Below are 27,729 nucleotides of genomic sequence, written 5' to 3' on the forward strand. Positions count from 1 at the left end.
GAGATGGGCCTCTTGAAGACAGCATATCAATGGGTCTTGTTTCTTTATTCAGCTTGCTATTCTGTGTCTTTTAATTGGGACATTTAGCCAATTTAAATTCAAGGTTAGTATTGATATGTGCAGATTTGATCCTGCCATCATGATGTTAGCTGGTTATTTTTTAAACTTGTTTATGTGGTTGCTTTATAGTATCACTGGTCTGTATACTTCAGTGTCTTCATGTAGTGGCTGGTAATGGTCTTTTCTTTCCATATTTAATGCTTCCTTCAGGAGCTCTTGTAAGGCAGGTCTGGTGGTTATGAATTCCTTCAGCATTTGCTTGTCTGAGAGGGGATCTTCTCTCTTTTTTTCCTTAGTCTAGTTAAAGGTTTGTTGATTTTGTTTATCTTTCCAAAAAACTAACTTTTACTTTGGTTGATCCTTTGCACTTTTTTGTCTCAATTTCTTTTATTTCTGGTCTGATCTTTATTATTTCTTTCCTTCTACTAATTTTGGGTTTGTTTTTTCCTGCTTTTCTAGTTCCTTGGGGTGCATTGTTATGTTGTTTATTTGAAGTCCTTCTATTTTTTTGATATAGGTGTTTATGGCTATAAACTTCTCCCTTAGTACTGCTTTTCCTCTATTATGTAGATTTTGGTATGTTGTATTTTCATTTTCATTTATTTCAAGACATTTTAAAATTTCTGTCTTAATTTATTCATTGATCCATTGATCATTCAGGAGTATGTAATTTAATTTCCATGCACTTGTGAAGTTTCCAAGACTTCTCTTGTTATTTTGGTTTTATTTCTAGTTTTATTCCATTGTGCTTTAAAAAGGTTCTTGAAATTATCTGGGTGTGGTGGTGTGTGACTGTAATCCCAGCTACTCAGGAGGCTGAGGCAGGAGAATCACGTGAACCTGGGAGGTGGAGGTTGCAGTGAACTGAGATCACGTCATTGCACTCCAGGCCAGGCAACAGTGTGAGACTCTGTCTCAAAAAAAAAAAAAAAAAAAAAAAAAAAAAAAAAAAAAAAAAAGAAATTAAAATAAAAAGGTACTTGATATGATTTCTTCTTTTTTGGATTTGTTCAGACTTGTCTTGTGGCCTGATATATGGTCTTTTCTGTAGGATGTCCTGTGTGCTGGTGAAAAGAATGTGTATTCTGTAGCAGTTGGTGAAATATTCTGTAAATGTCAGGCCTCTTAGGTCTAGTATGTAGTTTAAATCTGATGTTTCTTTGTTCTTTTAAAAATTGTGGGCCAGACATGGTGGCTCACGCCTGTAATCCCAGCACTTTGGCAGGCCGAGGTGGGTGGATCACGAGGTCAGGAGATCGAGACCATCCTGGCTAACACAGTGAAACCCGTCTCTACTAAAAAATACAAAAATTAGCCAGGTGTGGTGGCGGGCACCTATAGTCTCAGCTACTTGGGAGGCTGAGGCAGGAGAATGGTGTGAACCCAGGAGGCGGAACTTACAGTGAGCCAAGATTGCACCACTGCACTCCAGCCTGGGCGACAGAGAAAGATTCCATCTCAAAAAAAATAAATAAATAAATAAAAATTGTGGTAAAATATGCATAACGTAAAATTAACCATTTTAACTACTTGTTATTGAACTATTCAGGAACGTTAAATACATTTATAATGTTTTGTAACCATCACCACTACCTGTTTCCAGAACTTTTTAATCATCCAGAACAGAAACTCTGTAGCCAATAAATGGTAACCCCACCTTCCTTTCTGCCCCTGGTTTCTGGTAACTTCTGGTTTCTGTCTCTGTAGGTCGCTCATATAAGTGGAATTGCACAATACTTATCCTTTTGTGTCTGGCTTATTTCACTTAGCATAATGTTCTCAAGGGTTGTCCACGTTATAGCATATATCAGAATTTAATTCTTTTTTTTGGCTGAATAATATTTCATTGTACGTATATACCACATTTTGTTTATCCATTCATTTGATAGTGGACACTTGGGTTGCTTCTAGCTTTTCGCTGTTGTAAATAATGCTACTGTGAACATTGGTGTGCAACTATCACCTAATTTCTTTTTATGGATGAATAATACTTTAATGCATGAGTATACACATTTTGTTTATCCATTCATCGTTGGATTATTTCTACCTTTGGACTATTATGAATACTGTTGCTGCAAACATTTATGTACAAATATTTGAACATCTATTTTCAAGTATTCTCTTGGGTATATACCTAGAAGTAGAATTGCTGGGTTGTATGGTAATTCTGTTTAACTTTTTGAGGAACTACCAAACTGTTTTCCATAGCAACAGCACTGTACCATTTTACAATTGCTCAAGCGATACATGAGGGTTTCAATTTCTACATATCCTAGTCAACACTTTCTTTATTTTTTTAAAAACTTATAACCATCTTAGAAGATGTGATGTGGTATCTCATTGTGGTTTTGGTTGCATTTCCCTAATGACTAATGATGTTGAGCTCTTTTTATGTGCTTATTGGCCATTAGTATATTTCCTTGGGACAAATGATCATTCAAGTCCTTTACCCATTTTTGATCTGAGTTGTTTGTTTTTTGTTGTTGATTAATATAACTTACATTATATCCATTCTGTCATCATGGTTATTAATGATTATGTAATTGTCCATTGAGTTGATGTATTATATTTTATTTTCTGATTCTTTTTTCTCTTACTCTTCCTACTTCAATACCCACTCCAAACTCCAGATTCTTATTTCATCTTCCTATTTTGCACATATACTCCTTCCCAGACTTGAGATATGTTAATGTGCCATTTCTCAAAGGATGCTCTATAGAGCACTTACATTAAGATCACCTAAGTGAGCCTGTGTGTGTGTTTGTGTGCTCGCTTGCTGGAAGGGTGGACATGTTAAAAGTTTACATTTCCAACCTTGCTCTAGACCTGTTGTGTCACAGTGTTGAGGACATTGTGTACCTTTAGAAACAGTGATACATGTTACTTGAAGAAACACTGCATACCTTTTAAAAAACTGTTTTGTAAAATTTACTTTATCTTAAAGACATTTCCATGTTGACATATGTATGTATAATCAGCTATATCATCATTTTAATGTCCACGTGTGTATCATAGGTTTTATTTAAAAAAAAAAACCCATGTTATAGGCCATTCAGATTATTTATAATTCTCCATGGTTATAAGTCATATTGCTTGCTTCCTGTAAATCCTTTAAAGACTTGTCTGGTTATTTCCCTGGGACAAGCCCTTAGATATATTATTTTTGGTCAAAGTATGTACTTTCAAAAGGATTTTAGTGCCAAATTGCCCTCCAGAAATGTTTTCCCAGTTCATATTCATACCAGGAATTATCCTAGTATCTGCTTCTCTAGAGCTTTGACTTCCTTATGTCTATACTTTTATTATTCTTTCAAATCTTGGTCAATAAGCAAAAGGTAGTATCTTCTTGTTTTGACTAATGATTTAACTCATGTTAATTATTTCTATATAATAGGTACAATCTTTCATATTATTCTCTTCTGCTAGATTATTCCTTTCCCCAGGATCATATATATCTTTGAGTCTTATATTTATTTTTATTCACCCTTACTGGAGCCTTGCCTGGCTAGTCACTGAATACATTTTTATATATTTGACTTGAATTATCAAAAATAGTAGATTCTTCAACTCTATACTCCAGATTCAGAACATATAATTGTTGATTTTTAGTCTTATCTTCACACTGATTCTGACCAGTCAGGAGCTTTATCTTCACAGAGTTCTTGGCTTTATATTTAAAAAGTTAATTTGAATTAATTAAAATGTAGGGTTAATATTTGAACAGAAGTTACGGTAATTTTGTTGGTTGGCCCGGAAAAGAGAAAAGAGGAAGATTATTTAATAAGGTCTTATGTCTATAAGTGGGTATTACATAGGAGATAGAAGGAACTTAAGCTCTACCTATAAAAATTTAGGCTAGATATAATTTTAAAAATCCAGTGTGGTTGTTATGAGACTTTAAAATAAATTCCCTGGTGGAAAATTTAAGTATTTTGTGAAAATTTGTCTCCCTCTAAAGGGCTCAGGTGGAACCTTTTCATGGAAAGGGAAACTATAAATTTCTAAAGGATAGGGACTGTGGCTTCTTTTGCTATTTTTTAATCTCTTAAAGCCGCAGCCAAATTACGTTCTGACTGCCAGGTGGCTGCCCAGAATGTACCCTTACAAGAGTTATTAAAGTATGAATGGCAATGTAATAGGGTGGATTAGGTTGTGTTTTCTAGAATACCTGGCAGGAAGAGAGGTAAATATGGTAGGAAGGAGTGACACTTGTAGTGGAAGGAGTATTTGTCGGAAAGGTAAGTGACATTTCCAAGGGAACATGCTCCAGTAATGAAAGATGTTGCTAAACTGTTTTCTAAGGATGGTGAATCCATTTAAGTGGTGAGTACAATTTAGGGCCAGAAGTGATTTGCTTTAAGCAATAGGAGAGTCTGCATACCACCAGCAGTCCTTTTTGTGGTTGTTCTCCAAGCAGAGACTAGCCTCCTTCCTAAATCTTGAATAAAGGTCCCTTGGTGGGAGATGGGTATGATCTACAGATGTAGAGTAGGTTGAGGAACCCAGAATTCCACTTTAGATGTATTATGTCTGAAATACCTCTGACACATTCAAATAGATTTGTCATGATTTGACTTTGGAACCGTTTTGGGCAGAACCAAACCTTATGAACTGAAAGTATAGTAGCAACTTTTCAAAGAAAATTTATGTGGGTCATTTCATTTTTTAATCTCAGCTTTTCTAAAACTTAGCTTTAAATATTAATTTTTAATTTAAAATTTAAATGCTTAGGTGTGTAATAAAGGTACTTGGTTAACTCATTATAATCCTTCCACATAATTTGATTTTGATCATGTACTTATTTGATATAGATAAACATTTACATTTTTAGTTATGTAGTGGGGCGTTGGAATGTACAGCTGCTACTATTCACATCTGTGTGGATTTTCCCCATAAACACTGTAACATACCTTAGTGTGCTTGCTCTGTATTTTGGAGCTTGACTTCTTTGCTCAATTCTACACTTTTAATGGAGTCTTGAGAGAGAAAGTGTGTGTGTGTGAGAGAGAGAGAGAGAAAGAGGGAGAAGGCTGCATTCAATTTGCCATCTTTAACATAATTTTAAATATTTTCTTAGGTTATATTACAGTGTTGATACTCAGTTTTTTTATAGGTTTACATGGACAAATGAAAAAATAATGAGAAACTAATGTTGTGAGAGAAATAGTAAGTTTGAAGACATTTTGTCTGATTTCATACCCTATTAGAAGAATATCTTGATTTTAAAACTGCTGCCCATTTTTGTGTTGCTGGCTCATTATTCAAGTGGATATGTAGTTAGATCTAAGGCCATTCTGTTACTGATGAGCTCTGAAATGAAGGCTTATGTTTTTGTCCTAAAACAGAATGCATTTTTAATTAGAAAGTTATGTCAAGAATCAGAACTGCTTAAACCATGAGTGGCTTCTCAACTTGGGTGAAATTAGTAACAGGTTTTTACTCATCAAGAAGATAAAGTCAGCAATGGTTTTAGACATTATGATTTCTGAGATTTTTATGATACTTTTTTCATAAGACTATGTCCCATTCAGATGCCCAAATACAATTTTAACTGAATGCATATCTATATATGCATATACATGTTTTAATTTAAGCACTATTTAAATTGTTTTATATACCATAGTACTCTTGCTTGATTTGAAAAATACAGGTTCACACACTAAAAGCCCTGACCTCACCATTATGCAATATATACACGTAACAAAACTGCACTTGTGCCCCTTAAATTTATACAAATAAAATACCCAAGTTCAACAATTGATAACAAATATTGTTATTTTTCAATTAAACTTAAAAAAAAAAAGATGGGCCAGGCACAATGGCTCACACCTGTAATCCCAGCACTTTGGGAGGCCAAGGTGGTTGGATCATAAGGTCAGGTGTTCGAGACCAGCCTGGCCAACATAGTGAAACCTCATCTCTATTAAAAATACAAAAAAAAAAAAAAAAAAAAAAAAAAAAGAAGAAACGTTAGCCGGACTTGGTGGTGGGCCCCTGTAATCCCAGCTACTGAAAAAACAAACAAAACAAAACAAAAAACAAAATCTAATGATGTGAGCAATTGTTTAAAAGCAAAATATCTTAAGACTTTTTTTTTTTGAGACAGAGTCTTGCTCTGTCACCCAGGCTGGAGTGCAGTGGTGCAATCTCGGCTCACTGCAACCTCTGCTTCCCAGGTTCAAGTGATTCTCCTGCCTCAGCCCCTGGCTAATTTCTGTATTTTTTGTAGAGACAGGGTTTCACCCTATTTGCCAGGCTGGTCTCGAACTCCTGACCTCAGGTGATCCTTCTACCTCAGCCTCCCAAAGTGCTGGGATTATAGGTGTGAGCCACTGCACCTGGCTATCATAAGACAATGAAAAAAACAGCATTTCCTACACCATGCTTTCCAACTTCATGTCTCATTCTGGATATAATAGCCACCTTTAACTCTTAATTGCTTATTCTGGTATTTACCTCTATTTTTCTAAATAATATTTTTATACAATCATTTCTTGAGTTTTTAGTTTCAGATTTTATCTCTTGACTTTCTACTATGAAATATAATCTGTCAGCTTTTTTATACATTGCTCCTTTCCCATATCTTTTAAAGTATGTGATAATATTTGGTTAAATCAATATTCAATGTTTGTATTATTAATATTATGACTATGTATGTATTATTCACAGCCAAGCCACATATTGTGCTGTAATTAAATTTCCTTTCTACTAGAGCTTCTGTTTTTCCCAGGCATTAATGATTATGCTCTTCCCTTTTGTCTGCTTAGTTTTCTATTTGATTATCACTAATTCATCACCAAATTGTCTGAAAGAATTATGAATCTCTCATTATATTTAAACATCAGATTTTCTGTTAGGTTTTTCTTCCTCTCTCCCTCCTTTATCTTTTTCTTTCTCCCTCTCTCTCTTCCTTTCTTTTATGCATTTGGATATCCCATCTTAGAGTCTCTATCCTTCTGCTCCAATCTTAAGCCTACTGCTCACCTGTCATCCTGGGATCTCCCTTCAGTTCTCTTCTGTAATGTCTTCTATTCTTTCTTGGATCATGTCTTCCTCTTTCATGGTTTACTCTCTTAGTTTAGAGAAGCGTGTACCCCAGCAGCTTCCTCAGAAAGGGCACAGGAGAGGGAAAAATTATTTTTAAAGTTTGCATATCTGAAAATGTCTTTATTCTTGGATGTGTTTGATAGTGTGACTGGCTAAAAAAATGGTAGGGTTAATGAAAATTTCACCACAAATCTTAACAGTCTTAAAAAAAAAAATGCCCAAGGAAAGGTCCAATGAGGGCTAAATTTTGTGTTTATTTGGAAAGATGCAAGCCGTCTGAATCTGATCTAGTTAAAAGTAACCTGTTTACCTCTCTGCTTTTTAGCTCAAGTATGTGTAAAATTTTACTTAGAAATTTCTAAGATTTTCCTTAGATTCTAAAAGGACGTGTATGAAGTTAGACTGAAGTTAGAACTGTTCCCTCCACAAGAGAAGGGGCGTAAATGAAGATCCTGGTGGGTAAGGAACACCAAATGAAATACTTTTCTAGGATTAGTGTTCAGGATTATTTATTTTTTTCTTTATACGTAAGAACTGTAACATTTTCCTCTTACATTTTTTTTCTTTTGTACAATGTTAGGAGCAAGAATCTTAAAACGACTTGAAAGTTGTGAAAGTTGTCTTGCCATTATTTTTTGTTTTTATTTTTACATATTTTAAAAAATTGAGGTGAAATGGACATAATGATTAATCATAAAATTAATCATTTTAAAGTGGACATTTCAGTGGCATTTAGTACATTTATAACTTTGTACAACTGCTTCCTCTATCTAGTTCTAAAACGTTTTAATCACTGTAAATTGTGGAAACTTGATACTGATTCTTTTCATAGAACATAAACTTTTATCTTTGCCTCAAAATTTGGTCTTTATATATTAGTAACTCTGGAAATAACCTATTTATTATATTCTGACCATGCAATTCCTTAAAAATGAACTACCTTGTAGATAGTTTATAGTTTTCTTATCAGAAAATCACAAAAGTGTATTAAAGTCCTTCCTGCCTATTGTGTTCTTTGAATTTAGTAATATAGAAATTAAATTAGGACAATTTTTGTATAAAAAATTAGATTAACATTGTCTTTATTGTTTTTGTTTTGGGATGTTTAAAAATGCAGTGCTACAGAACTTTGAAAATGCAGGCTAGAGAGTAGGAAAAATGTCATCAAGAAATGGTTCATTTAACAAACAAGTTAATAGATCTGTAAATGTTTCTTTCTTTCAGCAGCTCATTATGCTGCCATTTGTCACATGGCATTGGATGATTATCATTGTCATTCTATGTTGGAGAGTCTCCTATGAACAGGCTTAAAGTGGGTGGAATTACATGGAGAATAATTCTGGTACCTTTCAGGGGACAGTAAGAAAAGGGAATAGGAAAAGGGCCAGAGTTTGCTTTTAAACATTTTAAAGTATTTTTCCCTTCACAACTCTTCTTAACATTTAATTTTTAAGTACAGATGAGCTATTTTTCATTTTTGTTTCAGTGTGTAAGTAAATACCACATAGTGATCAGTCAGACCTAACAATCTAGCTAACTATGGAGCTTTATAAGTTAGCACACAGCTGTGATTATTAATAATTACAGCTAATATATTAATTAGAAGATAAAACAATGAAAAATTAATTACATATGTTAATGAAATGTAGGTATACAAATACGTGCATATATATAATAATTAAGTGTAATTATTTAGACCAGTGGTTCTTACAGTGTGGTTCCCAGACCAGCAGCATTGGCATCACCTGTAAACTTGTTAGAAATGCAGATCCCACTGAATTAGAAACCCTAGGGATGGGGTCCAGCAATTCGTTTTAACAAGCCCTCCAGATGATTCTGATGCAAGAACCATGCTCCAGTTTGAGAATCACTATATTAGACCCTGATAGGGTGCCTTCCTGTGTTTTTGCTGAAATTGTATTTGGAAAATTGTTAGGCCTGGCCAAGAAGTCTTGATGTAAAGATAAAAATGAAATAATTTTCTGTGTTTTAAAATTATCTTCCCTCAATATTTCTTTGCAGTCTGTCTTCCTTGCACATTTTTACAAATTTTAGAAAATATGATCTATACAACTTTAAATTTTGACCTTTTTTGGGCTTAACATTATGGAATAAGCATTGTCCATATTATTAAAAATAGTTTGTAAACACAATATTTAAAGGCAACTTAATAGTTCATAATTTCATCCTTATAATTTCCACGTTTGTACTATGGAAGGTTATCTTTTTAGTAGGAGGGATGAAGTTCCTTGCCTACTTTACTATCTTTATATAAACTTACTAATATCTTCTCACATTGCTAAAGAGGTTGACCAAGTTGGTAAAACTGTAAAGCAGGCAATAGTGGATACTTAAAATGTTAATTTATTAGATAAGTTAACTTATATAATGTAATACTTTAAATATTCAATATATAAATATAATCCATTAATAATTTGTTATTTGTGTTTTTCATTTATGCCTTTTCTTTTTGACACCTCCTCTAAGTACTTCCTATCTCCTCAATTTTTGGACCTTGATTGCTCAGTGTTTCATTCTTTGGTCTAGTTCTTTTTGATTCACTTCTTTCATCGCATATTTTCTCAGTCTTCGGGTCCTATCTTGAAGGCTGTAATGGCAGGAATTTGGAGACTATGATAAACAGTTGAAGAAGACATTTTGGGACTGATTAGCTTTCCCTCGCCTTTAATCTCAGTGCAGAGGCACTTGTTTACTTGAGTTTTGTGGTTAATAGAGAGTCTTTGGAATCTGATAAAATACCTCTTCACTTATTAGCTGTGTGTCTTTGGCAAATAAGTTAGTGCCTTTGATGTTAGGTTTTCTCCTCTATAAAATACGGGGAAAATAGTATTTATAGATTTGAACATTATATTATATTTAAATTATAATTTATAGATGTGAGCATTATATTAAATCTAAGGTGTTAGTATAGTATCTGACACATAATAAATCCTCAGTAACTATTAGCTATTACAATTAGAGGTACTATTAATGTTTGTTTAACTCCAGAGCCAACTTTGTATAGTTGCTGAGATTCTAGTTTTAGCCCTTCATTTTTGTGACTAATAGTGCTTAAATTATTTATATTTCATGTTAATGGAAAACTGGCTCTACTTTCTTTTATAGTTATGTATAATCTTTAAAATTAAAACTTTTAAATTTTTAGGGAAAAAATGTTTTAAGCAGGCATAATTTCAGAACCGTATTTTATTTTTCTCATTTAAAACTTATATTCCATCTCACAGAGGAAGTTACCTTTGTTAGAGTTGTTTTATTTTCACTGTCTTTATGATAAGTATTACAGATTCCTAGAAATTTATAGAGAAAAGTATGTATTAGTGCTGATATGCTTTGGCTGTGTCCCCACCCAAATCTCATCTTGAATTCCCTTGTGTTGTGGGAGGGACCTGGTGGGAAGTAATTGAATCATAGGGGCAAGTCTTTCCCATGCTGTTCTCATGATAGTGAATAAGTCTATGAGATCTAATGGTTTTAAAAAGAGGCATTCCCCTGCACAAGCTCTTTCTCTGCCTGCTGCCATCCACATAAGATGTGACTTGCTCCTCCATGCCTTCCACCATGATTGTGAAGCCTCCCCAGTCATGTGGAACTGTAAGTCCATTAAACCTCTTTTTCTTCTCACTCTTGGGTATGTCTTTATCAGCAGCATGCAAACAGACTAATACAAGTGTACTATTCATTTCATATATTTTTTTAAATAATGTGTCAACTTACTTAATTCTTCAGCATCATAGCTTAAAATACCAATAAAAAAGGAAGCATGACTGTTTATTCTTACTTTATATACCTTTTTTTTTTGTTGTTGTTGTTATTGAGATGGAGTCTCACTCTATTGCCCAGGCTGGAGTGCAGTGGTGTTATCTTGGCTCACTGCAACCTCTGCCTCCCAGGTTTAAGCAATTCTCCCCACTCATCCTCCTGAGTAGCTGGGATTACAGGTGCGCACCACCATGCCCGGCGAATTTTTGTATTTTTTTGGGTGGAGACGGGGTTTTACCACATTGCCCAGGCTGGTCTCAAACTCCTGACCTCAAGTGATCTGCCCACCTTGGTCTGCCAAATTGCTGGGATTATCGGCTTCAGCCACTGTGCCTGGCCCTTGTTTTGTATGAATTTTTGAGAGTTTGTGCACATATTTATTAAATTCAAGAAACTACTTAACAAGAGTTATGCATATAAGTGATTATATTAATACTGATTTGTTCCATCTATGTGCTGAATGTTGTGCAACATTTTGGCCAACTCAACTAATTTATTCATTTATTTAACAACCATGTATCATCTGAGTATTATGTATTAGGTACCATGCTTGGTGCTAGGTGTATAAGCATGAGTATGATGTGGTGTTAAAAGAAAACTTCAGACGAGTTAAATTTGAAGGAGTTTAATTGAGCAAAAAAAGAAGAAATGACCAGGCAACCTCCAGAATCACAGCAGATTTAGAGAGACTCCAGGGGTGTCTCGTGGTCAGAACAAATTTATAGACCAAAAAAAAAAAAAAAAAAAAAAAAAAAAAATCAAGTGATATACAAGAATCAGAAATGAGGTACAGAAACAGCAGGATTGGTTACAGCTGGGCATTTGCCTTATTTGAACACAGTTTGAATGCTCAGCAGTTTATAAGTGCTTGAAGTATGGCTGCTGGGATTGGCCAACACTCAGCTGTTGCTACAGATGCATACTCCTAAGTTAAATTTTCAGTCTTGTCAACCTAGCTTATGGTTCGTCCACAAGAATGCAGATATAGAGGTACGGAGTCCTTTTCAGGCTGTAGTTTGTTTAACAATGATATAGTTCATTCTTTTGTGGAGAAATACCTAAACAAGTAATTTTGATGTAGTGTGCTGAGTAGTATAATAGAGGTATGTATAAAGTGCTATAGAAGCATGTGGATGACACATTTTACTTGGCATTTAGTTTAACTGGAGAACAAGGAGGAGTGGTGGTTGTATATGAGGCCAGGTAAGACTTGTCAAAGAAGGTAATGTGTGAGTTGGGCCTTGAAGAAAGGAAACAATTTCAGCAGGATGATCCAGGCTGGTAAGTCTGAGGGAACAGAGAGGGAGGGTTTAAAAGGAGCACTGTCATTTGTAGATGATATCAGAATCAACTGAGAAATGTAAAGCTAAGGAGACTTGTACAGGATTGCTCAATACAAAATCAGCTTATAAAAATTAATAGCATTTCTCTGCACTAGAAAATATAATAACAATTTCATTCACAACTTAACAATAACCCTAAAGTGTCTGGGTACTTACAAAATCTCTATGGTAAGAAATCTCTCTTTGAAACTCTGGAACAAGATTGACTGAATAAATGGAAGGATATCCCATATTGGATGAGATAGCCTAATAAAAATATGTCAGTTTTCTCTTAGTTAATGTATAAATTAATTGCAATTCTAATTATAGTGCAGTTTTTTTTAGAAATTTAATAAGCTTATTCTAAAATGAATGTGGATTATATTAATGTATCAAAATATCACCTGTACCCCAAAAATATTTTGTATCAGTTTGTTCTTGCATTGCTGTAAAGAAATACCTGAGACTGGGTAATTTATAAAGAAAATAGGTTTAATTGGCTCATGGTTTGGCAGACTGTACAGGAAGTATAACATTGGCATCTGCTCTGGGGAGGTCTCTGGAAGCTTACAGTCATGATGGAAGGCAAAGCAGGAGCTTACATGTCACATGGGAAAGCAGGAGAAAGATATACACTTTTATACACTTTTAAATGACCAGATCTCACTAGAACTCACTCACTGTCATGAGGACAGTACCAAGGGGGATGGTCCTAAATTATTCATGAGAAGTCTGCCCCCATGATCCAATTGCCTCCCACCAGGCCTCACCTCCAACATTGGGGATTACATTTCAATATGATATTTGGGCATGGACAGATACCCAAACTGTATTATTCTGCCCCAGCGCCTCCCAAATCTCATGTCCTTCTCACATTTTAAAATACGATCATGCCTTCCCAATAATCTCCAAAGTCTTAACTCATTCTAACATTAACTCAAAAGTCCAGAGCTTAAAATCTCATCTGAAACAAAGCTAGTCCCTTCCACCTGTGAGCCTGTAAAATAAAAAGTTAGTTACTTCCAAGATACAATGGGAGTATGAGCATTGAGTAAACATTCTTTTTCCAAAAGGGAGAAATCAGTCAAAAGAATGGGGTTATAGGCCCCATACAAGTCCAAAATCCTGCAGGGCAGTCATTAAATCTCAAAACTCCAAAGTAATTTTCTTTGATTCCATGTTCCACATATAGGGCACACTGATGCAAAAGGTGGGCTTCCAAGGCCTTGGGCAGCTCTGCCCCTGTGGCTTTGCAAGATTCAGTCCCACAGGCTGCTCTCACAGGTTGTTGAGTCCTGTGGCTTTTCCAGGTGCAAGGTACAAACTGTTGGTGGAGCTGCCATTCTGGAGTCTGATGGATGGTGAACCTCTTCTCATAGCTCCACTAGACAGTGCCCCAGTGGAGACTTTGTGTGGGGGCTGTAATCCCGCATTTTCCTTCTGCACAGTCCTAGTAGAGGTTCTCCATGAGGGCTTCACCCCTGCATCAGGCTTCTGCCTGGACACCCAGGCTTTTTCATACATCTGAAATCTAGGCAGAGGCTCCCAAGCCTCAACTCTTGCACTCTGTGCACCTGCGGGCTTAACACCACATGGAAGCCAACAAGTCTTAAGGCTTGTACCTTCTGAAGCAGACACCTGAGCTGTACCTGGGTCCCTTTGAGTGACAGCTGGAGCTGGAGCAGCCAGGATGCAGGAGCAGTGTCCTGAAGCTGTTCAGGATGGTGAGGCCCTGGGTCTGACCCACAATAGTATTCTGTCCTCTTGGGCCTCAGGGCCTGTGATGAGAGTGGCTGCCTCTTAGATCTTTGAAATGACTTTGAGGCCTTTTTCCTATTGGCTTGGCTATCAGCACTTGCCTTCTTTTTAGTTTTGCAAATTTCTGTAGCAAGTCGTTGCTTAGCAGCCCACTTGATTTCTCCTAAAAATGAGCTTTTCTTTTCTACCATGTGGCCAGGCTGCAAATTTTCAAAATTTTTATGCTCTGGTTCCCTTTTAAATATCAGTTCCAACTTATTTCTTTGTTCCTGCATCATTGTATAGGTTGTTAGAAGCAGCCATACCACTTCTTGAACACTTTGCTGCTTAGAAATTGCTTCTGCCAGATAACCTAGGTCATCACTCTCAAGTTCAAACTTCCACAGATCCCTAGGGCATGAACAGAATACAGCCACATTCTTTGCTAAGGCATAAAATTTGTGACCTTTATTCCAGTTCCAATAAATTCTTCATTTCCTTCTGAGACCTCCTCAGCCTCATTGTCCATATCACTATAAGCATTTTGGTCATAACCATTTAACTCATCTCTAAAAAGTTCCAAACTTTCCCTCATCTTTCTTCTGAGCCCTCCACACTCTTCCAACTTCTGGAAGAGTAGTTCTCCTGAACCCTCCACACTCTTCCAACCTTTGCCTGTTACCCAATTCCAAAGCTGCTCCCACATTTTCAGGGATCTTTGTAGCAATTGCACACTCCTTGGTAATAATTTTCTATATTAACTTGTTATTGCGTTGCTATAAAGAAATGCCTGAGACTGGCTAACTTATAAAGAAAAGAGGTTTAATTGGCTCCCAGTTCTACAAGTGTTACAAGAAGCATACACTGGCATCTGCTTCTGGGGAGGCCCCTGGAAGCCTACAATCATGGCAGAAGATAAAGCAGGAGCTTGGATGTTACATGGCAAAAGCAGGAGCAAGGTAGAGCAAGGAAGGAGGTGCTACACACTTTTAAACAACCAGATCTCATGAGAACTCACTCACTATCATGATAACTTACTATCATGACGACATTACCAAAGGGCATGGTGCTAAACCATTCATGAGAAATCTGCCCCCATGATCCAATCACCTGCCACCAGGCCCACCTCCAACACTGGGTATTACATTTCAATATGAGATGATTTAGTAGTGACAAACATTGAAACTATATCATGTGTTCATCTATTATGTATCGACAAAAATAATAAAAATAAAAGTTTTATTTTGAAAAATCATTGTTTTTTTTCCACAGTGTCCTTGTGAAATAAGTCAATATGTTTCCTTTAAATAGTTAAGAAGACAGCAAGATCTTCTCTCAGAGTGGCCTGTAATTCATACACGTCCAAGACAAAAGCCATAACAATAAAATCCTCACACTTGCTCATAGAATGCATTTGACATAGGTTCTTGCTTAAGCCACACAATAAACCTACAGAGATACCCACAATGTGGATAAAAATTGTCTGCACCTAAGTTGTTGCAGAGAGGTCAAATGATTTACCTAAAAGGCACCATGCTTAATAGGTTAGGCATTGACATATGATATGATTCTGTTTATGCGAGATGTCCAGAATAGGTAAATCCATAGAGGCAGAAAGTAGACTAGTGGTTGACAAAGGATGGGAGTAAGCAGGAATTCAGATTAAAAGGGCTTTATTTGGAGGAGATGGAAATGTTCTGGAATTAGACTGTGGTGACGGTTGCCCACATTGTGAATATATAAAAACCACTGAATTGTAAACTTAAAAATTGTTAAAATGGTGAATTGCATGTCGATGAATTGATTATCTCAATGAAAACAAAAGAAAAAATAAAATGTGTATGGAATAAGAAAGGTATTAGAGCATAAACGATGGCATGAACAGAATGTAGCCAAATTCTTTGCTAGGGCGTAACGTGCATGGCCTTTACTTCAGTTTCCAATGAGTTCCTCATTTCTATCTGAGACTTCCTCAGTCTGGATGTCATTGTCCATATCACTATGAGCATATTGGTTACAACTATTTAACTAGTCTCTAAAAAGTTCCTTATAAGTTCCTAAGTCAGTCTTTAAAAAGAAGAGCAAAGGGGGAAGGACTTATCATGCTAGATTTTAAGACATTAAAAAACCTTAACATTACACATAGGCCAATGAAATAGCTTAGAGGTTTCAGAGACAAACCATGCATGTATACCTTTGATCCTCATTCTTCATAGATTCTGCATTTGTAAATTTGCCTACTTGCTAAAATTTGTTTATAAGCCCGAAATCAATACTTGCAGCAGTTTTGAAGTCATTTACTGACATGCACAGAGCGGCAGAAAATTTGAGTTGCTCATGCGCATGTTCCCAGTTGAACAAGGCCGTGCTCTGTCTTCTTGTTTCATACTGTAAATGTGTCCTTTCTAAGGTCTATTTAGTGACTTTTTGCATTTTTGTGCTTTTTGATAATTTCACTGTTTAAAATTGCCCCCAAATGTAGTGCTGAAGTATTCTCTAGTGTTCTTAGGCACAAGGAGCCTATGATGTGCTTTAAGGACAAAATATTTGTGTTAGATAAGCTTAGTTCAGATGTAAATTGTTATGTTTTTGGCTGTGAGTTCAATGTTAATGAATTAACAATATATATTTTAAAAGATGTCTTTAAACAGAGACACACATAAAGCAATGATGTGAATTGATTGATGGAAATGTGATCAGAGATTCACAGGCATTGTATTTACTCTAAGAGCAATGGTACAGTATTTGCTAATTCAGTGTGTGTGGTGACTATAGTGTAACTAAATGAGAATTGAGTGTATATGTAATCAGTCAGAGTCTACTTAAGAAACCAGAAACCATACGGGGAGGTTCAATAAAAACAGTTCCATATTGGGAATTGGCTAGATAGGCGTTGGAAGGCTGAAAAACCAAAAACTAGAAGGAACACAGGAAATAGCCATCATTCTTGGGAGAATAAAAGAAGCAGGTTGGGGTTCTTAGAACTCTTGAGCATGGATGGGGGGCCCTTTGGATCTGGGAACTCAGATGTCTGAGGAGAGAGTCCTGTCGGGATGAGGGCATACAGAGAGATCATTTCTGGAGTGTAAAGGAGCTGGACACTATAACAACTGCTGCTGATGGGATGAAGAGCCATTGTTGGTATGAGCTGAAATGAATAGCAAGGAAAAAGGAAGGAGAAATTGCATCTACTCTCCTGACTTCTAGTGTTCTTGCAAGAAAATAAATATCTGGCAAAAGGGAGTTCCAGCTCCAGCATCACAAAGCAAAACATAGAAGTACATTGGGAGCTGAGAGACAATAGTTTAATATCTAGCACAATATGAACTCTTAATATATAATAAAAAACACTAGAAATTCCCACTCATGTCCATAAGGGTATATGCATAAGCAGTGTGATTAAGAGTACAGACTCTGGGCTGGGTGTAGTGGCTCACACCTTAATCCCAGCACTTTGGGAGGCTGAGGCAGGTGATCACCTGACGTTGGGAGTTTGAGACCAACCTGGCTAACATGGTGAAACCCCATCTCTACTGACAATACAAAATTAGCTGGGTGTGGTGGCATGCACCTGTAATCCCACTACTCGGGATATAGAGGCAGGAGAATCGCTTGAACCAGGGAGGCGGCGGTTGCAATGAGCTGCACTGCTGCACTCCAGCCTGGGCGACAGAGTGAGACTCTCGAGAGAAAAGAAAAAGAGTACTGATTCTGGAATGGAACAACTTAGATTTGATTTTTAGCTACACTATTTAGTCTCTATGTGACCCTGGGCACATTACATAATCTCTCTGTACACCACATAGAGGAAAGATATCCACCTACCAGCACTGGACTGTTATATAAGCAAGAAATAAGCCTATTTTGTTAAGCACTGAAATTTCAGGTTTGTTTATTGTGGTAAATAACATTATCCAAATTATTACTACCGGGGTGTTTATTGCAGTGTTTTTTTATGGTAGGTGGGTGGAAGACAATCTGGTTGTCTGTCACTAATGGATAAGTTAAATATTATGCATATCCAACATGGAGGTTAATACAGTAATTAGAGGTGAAAAACTGCCTATACATGAATGGATGTTAAAATCGTGGTGCTGACTGAAAAAGTGAAACAGAGTGAGATACATAACACAAATACCATTTATGTAAATAAAATATATGCACATAAACAATACATATTTTGCTGGAACAAACACAAATATAAAGATAAATTTTGGGCATATTAGAATGGTTGCTTCTGAGGGAGTTGGGAAATAGAGAGGGTTCATGGTATAAAGGAATAAATAAAGTAACAAGAGGAGCCTTCTATAGATCAATAGTCAATAGTGATAATTGCCATAAACTGACAAGTATGATTTATTCAACTTTTTCTCACCTGAGAGTAAAAGAAAGAAAGATCAAGATCAAATTTATAATAAATTGAAACACATTTAATGAGAAATGTAGAGCACAAATAGGAAGAAAACTCTAAAGCTCTACTGAGGCGAATAAAAAATGACTTGAGTAAATGGAAAGACAGTCTTTGTTCTTTTCTTATAGAGTTCTTAATTTTCCTAAACTGTTCCATATATTTGGTGCAATCTTGAAGTATTAATAGGATTTTTTCTTTTTCTTTCTTTCTTTCTTTTTTTTAGAGATGGTGTCTTACTTTGTGGCTGGTCTCGAGCTCCTGGGCTCAAGCGATCTTCCTGTCTTTTGGCCTCCGAAAGTGCTGGGATTACAGTCTTGAGCCACTGCACTTGGCCTCATAGGATTTTTGGGGAGCCAAACAAGCTGATTCATGTGAAAAATAAATGTGTGAGTACCTGATAAAATTGTGAAAAAGAATAATAATAAATGAGTGACCAACTGTAAGAGATATTCAAATGGGATGGGAGTATAAAAGGAGCTCTTATGGAGCTCTAGTATTTGAAAAAGGGCCTGGAATGCCAAGCTAAAGAGTTTATATTTTATCCTGGAGGTCCCCTAGAGACTTTGTATGCAGGGTAATGAAATGATCAGATTGTATTTTAGAAAGACCTCTATGATAGAAATGTGAAGAATGGATTGGTGGAGTTGTGTGATGGAGGCAGTAACACTGAGAATGCTAACAGTTGGGAAATCACTTAGCTTTTGCAGTAGTTCAGATGACTATTGATAAGATTCTGATTTGAGACAAGGAGAATGGAGAGAGAATTTAGAGTCATTAGGATTTAATGACTGATTGGGTAGGTGGGGAGAGGGTATAGTTAAGCATGCCTCTCTTCCTGAGGTCAAAAAGGAATTGGGAGTTGTTTTAGAGGGTTTATAAAAGTAATTCTATTTACTTTAGAGTTTCTGAGAATATAGGCTGGGCCCAGTGGCTCACACCTGTAATCCCAGCACTTTGGGAGGCCAAGGTGGGCGAATCACCTGAGGTCAGGAGTTCAAGACCAGCCTGGCCAACATGGAGAAACCCCATCTCTACAAAAATACAAAAATTAGCCAGGCATGATGGCAGATACCTGTAATCCCAGCTACTTGGGAGGCTGAGGCAGGAGAATTGCTTGAACCTGGAGGTGGAGGTTGCAGTGAGCCGAGATCTCACCATTGCACTCCAGCGGGGTGACAGAGTGAGACTCCATCTAAAAAAAAAAAAGTGTATATATAATATACTATATAATATATAGTATATTATATATATTATAATATAGTATATAATATATAGTATATTATATAATATAGTATATAATATAGTATATTATATATATTATAATATAGTATATATTATATTTACAATAAGACTTAGAAAAGGTCAAGATTTTGGAGACTAAGGGGTGCCATGGATCAGGGTTGAATCTTCTGAAGCCTTTTGCATTTTCTAGAAATAACCTCTAGCATTTAGAGTATAGGTTTTGGCATAAGCTCTTCTCCTTACACCCTCCCCCTGACTCATGTCTTTTTCTCTCTATTCCTATCTCTTTATTTTGTCCTTCCGTTGGTTGTCTTGGCTTTGTTAAGATAATAATTATGACTGTTTTTGTTCTGGATTTAGGTAGGGGACTCTGATGTGTGACGAATGATAACACTGGGAGAAATAAAAGTGTCTTGTTCTTAGAGCATATTAGACAGGCAGATCTTACTATATAAAAGTAAAATAAGACTGGGTGTGGTGGCTCACGCCTGTAATCCCAGCACTTTGGGAGGCTGAGGTGGGCAAATCACCAGGTCAGGGGATCGAGACCATCCTGGCTAACACGGTGAAACCCCGTCTCTACTAAAAAATACAAAAAAATTAGCTGGGCATCGTGGCGGGTGCCTGTAGTCCCAGCTACTTGGGAGGCTGAGGCAGGAGAATGTCGTGAACCCGGGAGGTGGAGCTTGCAGTGAGCCGAGATCGTGCCACTGCATGCCAGTCTGGGCGACAGAGTGAGACTCCCGTCTCAAAAAAAAAAAAAATTAATAAATCAATACTATGTATAGGTGAATGGATGTATAGTTAAGTGACTCATGCAGAACTACAAATTCATTGTCTTATCAAATAGTGTATACCCTGAGAAAGTAAAAACTTGGATAATAAATTATAGTGGGAGAATAAATAGATATAATTTTATAAATTATAAAATTTTTAACAAGAATATTTTTGTGTAATAAAATATAATAAGAATTTGTGTAATAGGAATTAAGGTTTAAAGTTTTGGCATATGAAATTCTTACCTGAGCACTGGCAAATTGTTGTATAAATATGTATTTAGAAACTTTCCTAAACCTCTAAGTATTACAAATAGGCTTCCTGCACTTAGATAAGGACTGATCATACAGTAAAGGCAGCAAATTTATGCCACAGCACCAGGATAGCTTTGGATTTAGTGATTTGTGCCATAAAACTTGGAAAATGTACCAGGTACTTCTAAAAAACAGGATTATGTGAAGAGGGAAGCTGAAAACTGGAATGTTGGCTGAAATTCTGTATAAGAGCTGGCAATTGTTTATCAGATCCTTGCCCCCATTGATTGTGGGTTGATCTTGGGCACTAACTCCTCTAAACTTCCGTGGATATGCACATGTTGGCTCCCTGTATCTATCTGTGGCTTTGGAGAAGCCGGTATTCTCTGGAACACCAGGGTTGGGGAAACCCGAAATTGCAGTGCTTGCCATTTCTGTGGTGTAAATACTGTCACCTGGCTATTTTCAAATTATCTGCATGATGTAACTGAATGTGAAATTGGGAATTGATGTTCACAATAAGCTCTTCTACCTGTACCTCATCTAATCCACACTAGAGAGATACCATATACCGGGGATTATCACCAACAATGGACCCTCATTTCCATCTAGCTTGTGAGTGATCCAGTTCAACAGTATCATCCTAAGGGTCTGTTTTCTAGACCCATTCCTGGTATAAACAGTCTTAGCTTGGATTCTCCTTAAAAGCAAGAGCCAGAGACAACAACGCTAGGTAGTTTGTCTGGGTGGTAACACCAGGGAGCAGGGGTGAGGGACTGGGCAGAAGAAAAGGTGGAAAGAATAATGTAGGATAAGCTTACATTATCAGGGTCACTGCTGAGCCCAGCTGGGGCATGATGCTACTCAGAACTTTCTGAGAATTGTGTTGAATGTCCCTTGGAGTTCTCTACCTAAAGGTCTACTCGAAGGAGCAATTGTTTACCAGCTCCTTGCCCCCATTGGTTGTGGGTTAATCTAGGGCACTAACTGCTCTGAACATCCATGGATATGCATATACTTAGTGGGTTCCCTGTGTCATTTCTGTCTTTGGAGAAGCCCCATGGCATACAGAGAAAGATGTGGGGTGTGACACTGACCACATGAGAGAACTGTGGTCTGCTAGTAACTATCCTTCATAGTCCTGACTGGAATCAGAAGTGAGGCTAAGCAGGTGTGGGCAGGGCATCAGAAGCATCTGATACAGAGGATACTTTATGTTTTATGTTTTGAAAGTGGACCAAAAAACATTTATTCATAATGAAGCTACTATTTAGGATCATGGGCCTTGTGGGATTAAATTGTTTATCAAAGAACTGAAAGAGGCTGGGCATGGTGGCTCATGCATGTAATCCCAGTGCTTTGGGAGGCTGAGGCAGGAAGATTGCTTGAGCTCAGGAGTTTGAAACCCGCCTAGACACATGGTGAAACCCCAAAGTCTCTACTAAAAATACAAAAACTAGCTAGGTGTGGTGGCTTGCACCTGTAGTTCCACTACTTACGAGGCGGAGATGGGAGGATCACTTGGACCCAGGAGGTCCAGCCTGCAGTGAGCCGTGATTGCATCACTGCACTCCAACCTGGGCAACAGAATGAGACCCTGTCTCAAAAAAAAAAAAAAAAAAAAAAAAAAAAAAAAGAAAAAAAGAAAAAAAAGGCCAGGTGCCGTGGCTCATGCCTATAATCCCAGCACTTTGGGAGGCCAAGTGGGGCAGATCACCTGAGGTCAGGAGTTCGCGATCAGCCTGACCAACGTGGCGAAACCACATCTCAACTAAAAATACAAAAATTAGCTGGGCGTGGTGGCGCGTATCTGTAGTCCCAGCTACTTGGGAGGCCAAAGCAGGAAAATTGCTTGAACCCGGGAGGCAGAAATTGTGGTAAGCCAAGATCATGCCACTGGACTCCAACCTGGGTGACAGAGTGAGACTCTGTCTCAAAAAAAAAAAAAAAAAAAAAAAAAAAAAGAACTGAAAGATATAATTGTTGTTCTCCCTTTTCCATCCTCTTCCTCATGTAAAACTCTATGTTATAGAGTGTTTCTTTGTCATAAGAAATCCATAGAAGGGATTTTAATCTGTTTCATCAACATTTAAAATATTTGAGCAAATATGTTCACTTATTTAATGAATATTTAATACTGGAAATTTAAAAATATAAGCTTAATTTATGAAACCATGCAGTCATTTAAAAGGTCTTTTGTAGGTGTTCTATAAGGGATAAGAGTTGATGTAAAACACTTTTTGTGAGGTGTAGGCATTAATTACTGCTTTTAAATTTCTTTCAGATAACATTTCTGGAGGCATTAGTGCTTCTGATACATAATTGTATGTCTTTGCTGTGATTTCTTTCCACTTTGTAAAGGAAGAGAGAAAATATCAATATAGTCCCAAGCTACTCTCTCATTAAACCTCTTTAGCCTTGACAGTTTCTTTTGGGATATCATCTTTATATTATTTTCTCTCTTTGAGATTGGTAGCTGTGAATTGTTTGTATATTTGAATGACTTTAGGTATCTGTTGAAATTCAAGGAGAGCAAGGAGGATAGCAAAAACTTCATGACATATGATTCATGCTTTGTCTCACCTTCTATAGAAAAAGGGGAACAAAAACTAGAGCTGGCCTAGTACTACTGGAACAATCCTCTCTTAACCCCTTTGATCTATCACTCACCTTCCCTATCAGTCTTTCTCTGAACTATTCCCAAACTAATAGTCTGAGATCCTGTGAAATTCTGCTAGATGTAAACCCCAATACTGAATTCTAAAAATTTGGTTCTTAGTGTTTGCACTAGTATCTGAGATAAAAATACTGATTTTGTGTATGAACAAGGGGAGCCATTGAGATTGTTAAAAGTTTTAACTTACCATGGCTGGCAAGATGGCTGAATAGGAACTGCTCTGGTCTGCAGCTCCCAGCGAGACCACCATAGAAGGCGGGTGATTTCTGCATTTCCAACTGTACCTCCGCTGGTGATACCCAGGCAAACAGGGTCTGGAGTGGACCTCCAGCAAACTCCAGCAGACCTGCCGCAGAGAGACCTGACTGTTAGAAGGAAAACTAATAAACAGAAAGGAATAGCATCAACAACAAAAAGGACATCCACACAAAAACACCATCCGAAGGCCACCAGCATCAAAGGCCAGAGGTAGATAAATCCACAAAAATGAGGAAAAACCAGCACAAAAAGGCTGAAAATTCCAAAAACCAGAAGACCTCTTCTCCTCCAAAGAATCACAACTCCTTACCAGCAAAGGAACAAAACTTAATGGAGAATGACTTTGATAAATTGACAGAAGTAGGCTTCAGAAGGTGGGTAATAACAAACTCCTCTGAGCTAAAGGAGCATGTTCTAACCCAATGCAAGGAAGCTAAAAACCTTGGAAAAAGGTCAGAGGAATTGCTAACTAGAATAACCAGTTTATAGAAGAACATAAATGACCTGACGGAGCTGAAAAACGCAGCACAAGAACATTGTGAAGCATACACAAGTATCAATAGCCAAATTGATCAAGTGGAAGAAAGAATATCAGAGATTGAAGATCAACTTAATGAAATAAAGCATGAAGACAAGATTAGAGAAAAAAGAATGAAAGGGAATGAACAAAGCCTCCAGAAATATGGGACGATGTGAAAAGAGCAAACCTAAGTTTGATTGGTGTACCTGAAAGTGATGGAGATAATGGAACCAAGTTGGAAAGCACTCTTCAGGAAATTATCCAGAAGAACTTCCCCAGCCTAGCAAGACAGGCCAACATTCAAATTCAAGAAATACAGAGAACAGCACAAAGATACTCCTTGAGAAGAGCAGCCCTAAGACACATAATACACAGTCATCAGATTTACCAAGGTTGAAATGAAAGAAAAAATATTACAGGTGGCCAGAGAGAAAGGTCGGATTACCCACAAAGGGAAGCCCATTAGACTAACAGCAGATCTCTCTGCAGAAACCCTTCAAGCCAGAAGAGTGGGGGCCAATATTCAACATTCTTTTTAAAATTTAATTTAATTTAATTAATTTAATTTAGTTTTATTTTATTTTATTTTAGACGGAATCTCGCTCTGTCACCCAGGCTGGAGTGCAGTGGCATGATCTCGGCTCACTGCAACTTCCACCTCCTAGGTTCAAGCAATTCTCCTGCCTCAGCCTCCTGTGTAGCTGGGACTACAGGTGCTGGCCACCACGCACAGCTAATTTTTGTATTTTTAGTAGAGTTTTACCATGTTGGTCAGGCTGGTTTCGAACTCCCGACCTCAGGTGATCTGCCTGCCTCAGCGTCTCAAAGTGCTGGGATTACAGGCGTGAGCCACCGTGCCTGGCTAACATCCTTGAAGAAAAGAATTTTCAACTCAGAATTTCATATCTAGCCAACCTAAGCTTCATAAGCGAAGGAGAAATAAAATCCTTCTCCTCAGTAAATGGAAGTAAAGTACTCCTCAGCAAATGCAAAAGAATGGAAATCATAACAGTCTCTCAGACCATATTGCAATCAAATTAGAACTCAGGATTAAGAAACTCACTCAAAACTGCGCAACTACATGGAAACTGAACAACTTGCTCCTGAATGACTACTGGGTAAATAACAAAATAAAGGCAGACATAAATAAGTTCTTTGAAACCAATGAGAACAAAGACACAACGTACCAGAATCTCTGGAACACAGCTAACGCAGTGTTTAGAGGGAAATTTGTAGCACTAAAGGCCCACAAGAGAAAGTGGGAAAGACCTAAAATTGACACCCTAACAGCGCAATTAAAAGACCTAGAGAAGTAAGAGCAAATTCAAAAGCTAGCAGAAGACAATAAATAACTAAGATCAGAGCAGAAATGAAGGAGATAGAGACACAAAAAACCCTTCCAAAAATCAATAAATCCAGGAACTGTTTTTTTTTTTTGAAAAGATTAACAAAATAGACCGCTAGCCAGACTAATAAAGAAGAACAGAGAGAAGAATGAAATAGACAAAATAAAAAATGATAAAGGGATTATCACCACTGATCACACAGAAATACAAACTATCATCAGAGAATACTATAAACACCTCTATGCAAATAAACTAGAAAATCTAGAAGAAATGGATAAATTCCTGGACACATACACCCTCCCAAGACTAAACCAGGAAAAAGTCGAATCCCTGAATAGACCAATAACAAGTTCTGAAATTGAGGCAGTAATTAATAGCCTACCAACCAAAAAAAAAAAAAAAAAAAAAAAAAGCCCAGGACCAGATGGATCACAGCCAAATTCTACCAGAGGTACAAAGAGGAGCTGGTACCATTCCTTCTGAAACTATTCCAAACAATAGACAAAGAGAGACTCCTCCTGAACTTATTTTATGAGGCCAGCATCATCCTGATACCAAAACCTGGCAGAGATACAACAACAAAAAAAGAAAATTTCAGGACAAATGGGAGCAAGATGGCCGAATAGGAACAGCTCCAGTCTCCAGCTCCCAGTGTGAGGACACAGAAGACGGGTGATTTCTGCATTTTCAACTGAGGTACCAGGTTCATCTCACTAGGGAGTGTGGGACAATCAGTGCTGGTCAGCTGCTGCAGCCCGACCAGCAAGAACTGAAGCAGGGCGAGGCATCACTTTACCTGGGAAGTGCAAGGGGGAAGGGAATCCCTTTTAAAAAGCATTTAAAACCTCCTCTGCTTGAAAATACTCTGCTGGTTTCTATTTTTTGCCACTGAGCCTTGACTGAAACAGAATTCAATGGAGAAAAAGATATTTAAGAATAAAGGGTTGGCCCAAGATGGCCGAATAGGAACAGCTCCAGCCTCCAGCTCCCAATGTGAGCGACACAGAAGACGGGTGATTTCTGCATTTTCGACTGAGGTACCGGGTTCATCTCACTGGGGTGTGTCGGACAGTTGGTGCTGGTCCACAGGCGCAGCCCGACCAGCGAGAGCTGAAGCAGGGCAAGGCATAGCCTCACCTGGGAAGTGCAAGGGGGAAGGGAATTCCTTTTCCTAGCCAAAGGAAATTGAGACACACAACACCTGGAAAATTGGGTAACTCCCACCCTAATACTGTACTTTACCAAGGGTCTTAGCAAATGGCACACCAGGAGATTGTATCCCACACCTGGCCCAGAGGGACCCGTGCCCACGGAGCCTCCCTCATTGCTAGCACAGCAGTCTGAGATCTAACTGGAAGGTGGCAGTGAGGCTAGGAGAGGGGTGCCTGCCATTGCTGAGGCTTAAGCAGGTAAACAAAGCTGCCGGGAAGCTCGAATTGGGTGGAGCCCACCACAGCTCAAGGAGGCCGGCCTGCCTCTGTAGACTCCTCCTCTGGGGACAGGGCATAGCTAAACAAAAAGCAGCAGAAACCTCAGCAGAGGTAAATGTCCCTGTCTGACAGCTTTGAAGAGAGTAGTGGATCGCCCAGCACGGAGGTTGAGATCTGAGAATGGGCAGACTGCCTACTCAAGTGGGTCCCTGATCCCTGAGTAGCCTAACTGGGAGACATCCCCCACTAGCGGCAGACCGACACCCCACACTTCACACCTCACATGGCGGGGTACACCCCTGAGACAAAGCTTCCAAAGCAAGAATCAGACAGGTACACTCGCTGTTCAGCAATATTCTATCTTCTGCAGCCTCGGCTGCTAATACCCAGGCAAATAGGGTCTGGAGTGGACTCAAGCAATCTCCAACAGACCTACAGCTGAGGGTCCTGACTGTTAGAAGGAAAACTAACAAACAGGAAGGACAACCACACCAAAACCCCATCAGTGCGTCACCATCATCAAAGACCAAAGGCAGATAAAACCACAAAGATGGGAAAAAGCAGGGCAGAAAAGCTGGAAATTCAAAAAATAAGAGCACATCTCCCCCTCCAAAGGAACACAGCTCATCGCCAGCAATGGATCAAAGCTGGACGGAGAATGACTTTGACGAGTTGAGAGAAGAAAGTTTCAGTCCATCAAACTTCTCAGAGCTAAAGGAGGAATTACGTACCCAGCGCAAAGAAACTAAAAATCTTGAAAAAAGAATGGAAGAATGGATAACTAGAATAATAAATGCAGAGAAGGCCATAAACGAACTGACACAGATAAAAACCATTACACAAGAAATACGTGACAAATGCACAAGCT

The 27,729-nt window shown here is 37.8% G+C and overlaps 1 protein-coding gene across 2 annotated transcripts in view; it reads left to right on the forward strand.

Annotated features, from left to right (window-relative positions):
- The window catches only part of CTNNA3 (catenin alpha 3), a 1,858,220-nt gene that overhangs the window by 28,382 nt on the left and 1,802,109 nt on the right, over positions 1 to 27,729 (forward strand). For both annotated transcript variants that reach the window (XM_050805650.1, XM_050805648.1), the window contains exon 2: positions 18,581 to 18,743. Coding sequence is in view for 1 of the 2 variants with exons in the window: in XM_050805648.1 (XP_050661605.1) it covers positions 18,740 to 18,743 (4 nt within the window). In the remaining variant the exon portion in view is untranslated. The remainder of the gene's footprint in view (positions 1 to 18,580; positions 18,744 to 27,729) is intronic.

This window comes from Macaca thibetana, chromosome 9 (assembly GCF_024542745.1).
Source record: "Macaca thibetana thibetana isolate TM-01 chromosome 9, ASM2454274v1, whole genome shotgun sequence".
NCBI lineage: Eukaryota > Metazoa > Chordata > Mammalia > Primates > Cercopithecidae > Macaca > Macaca thibetana.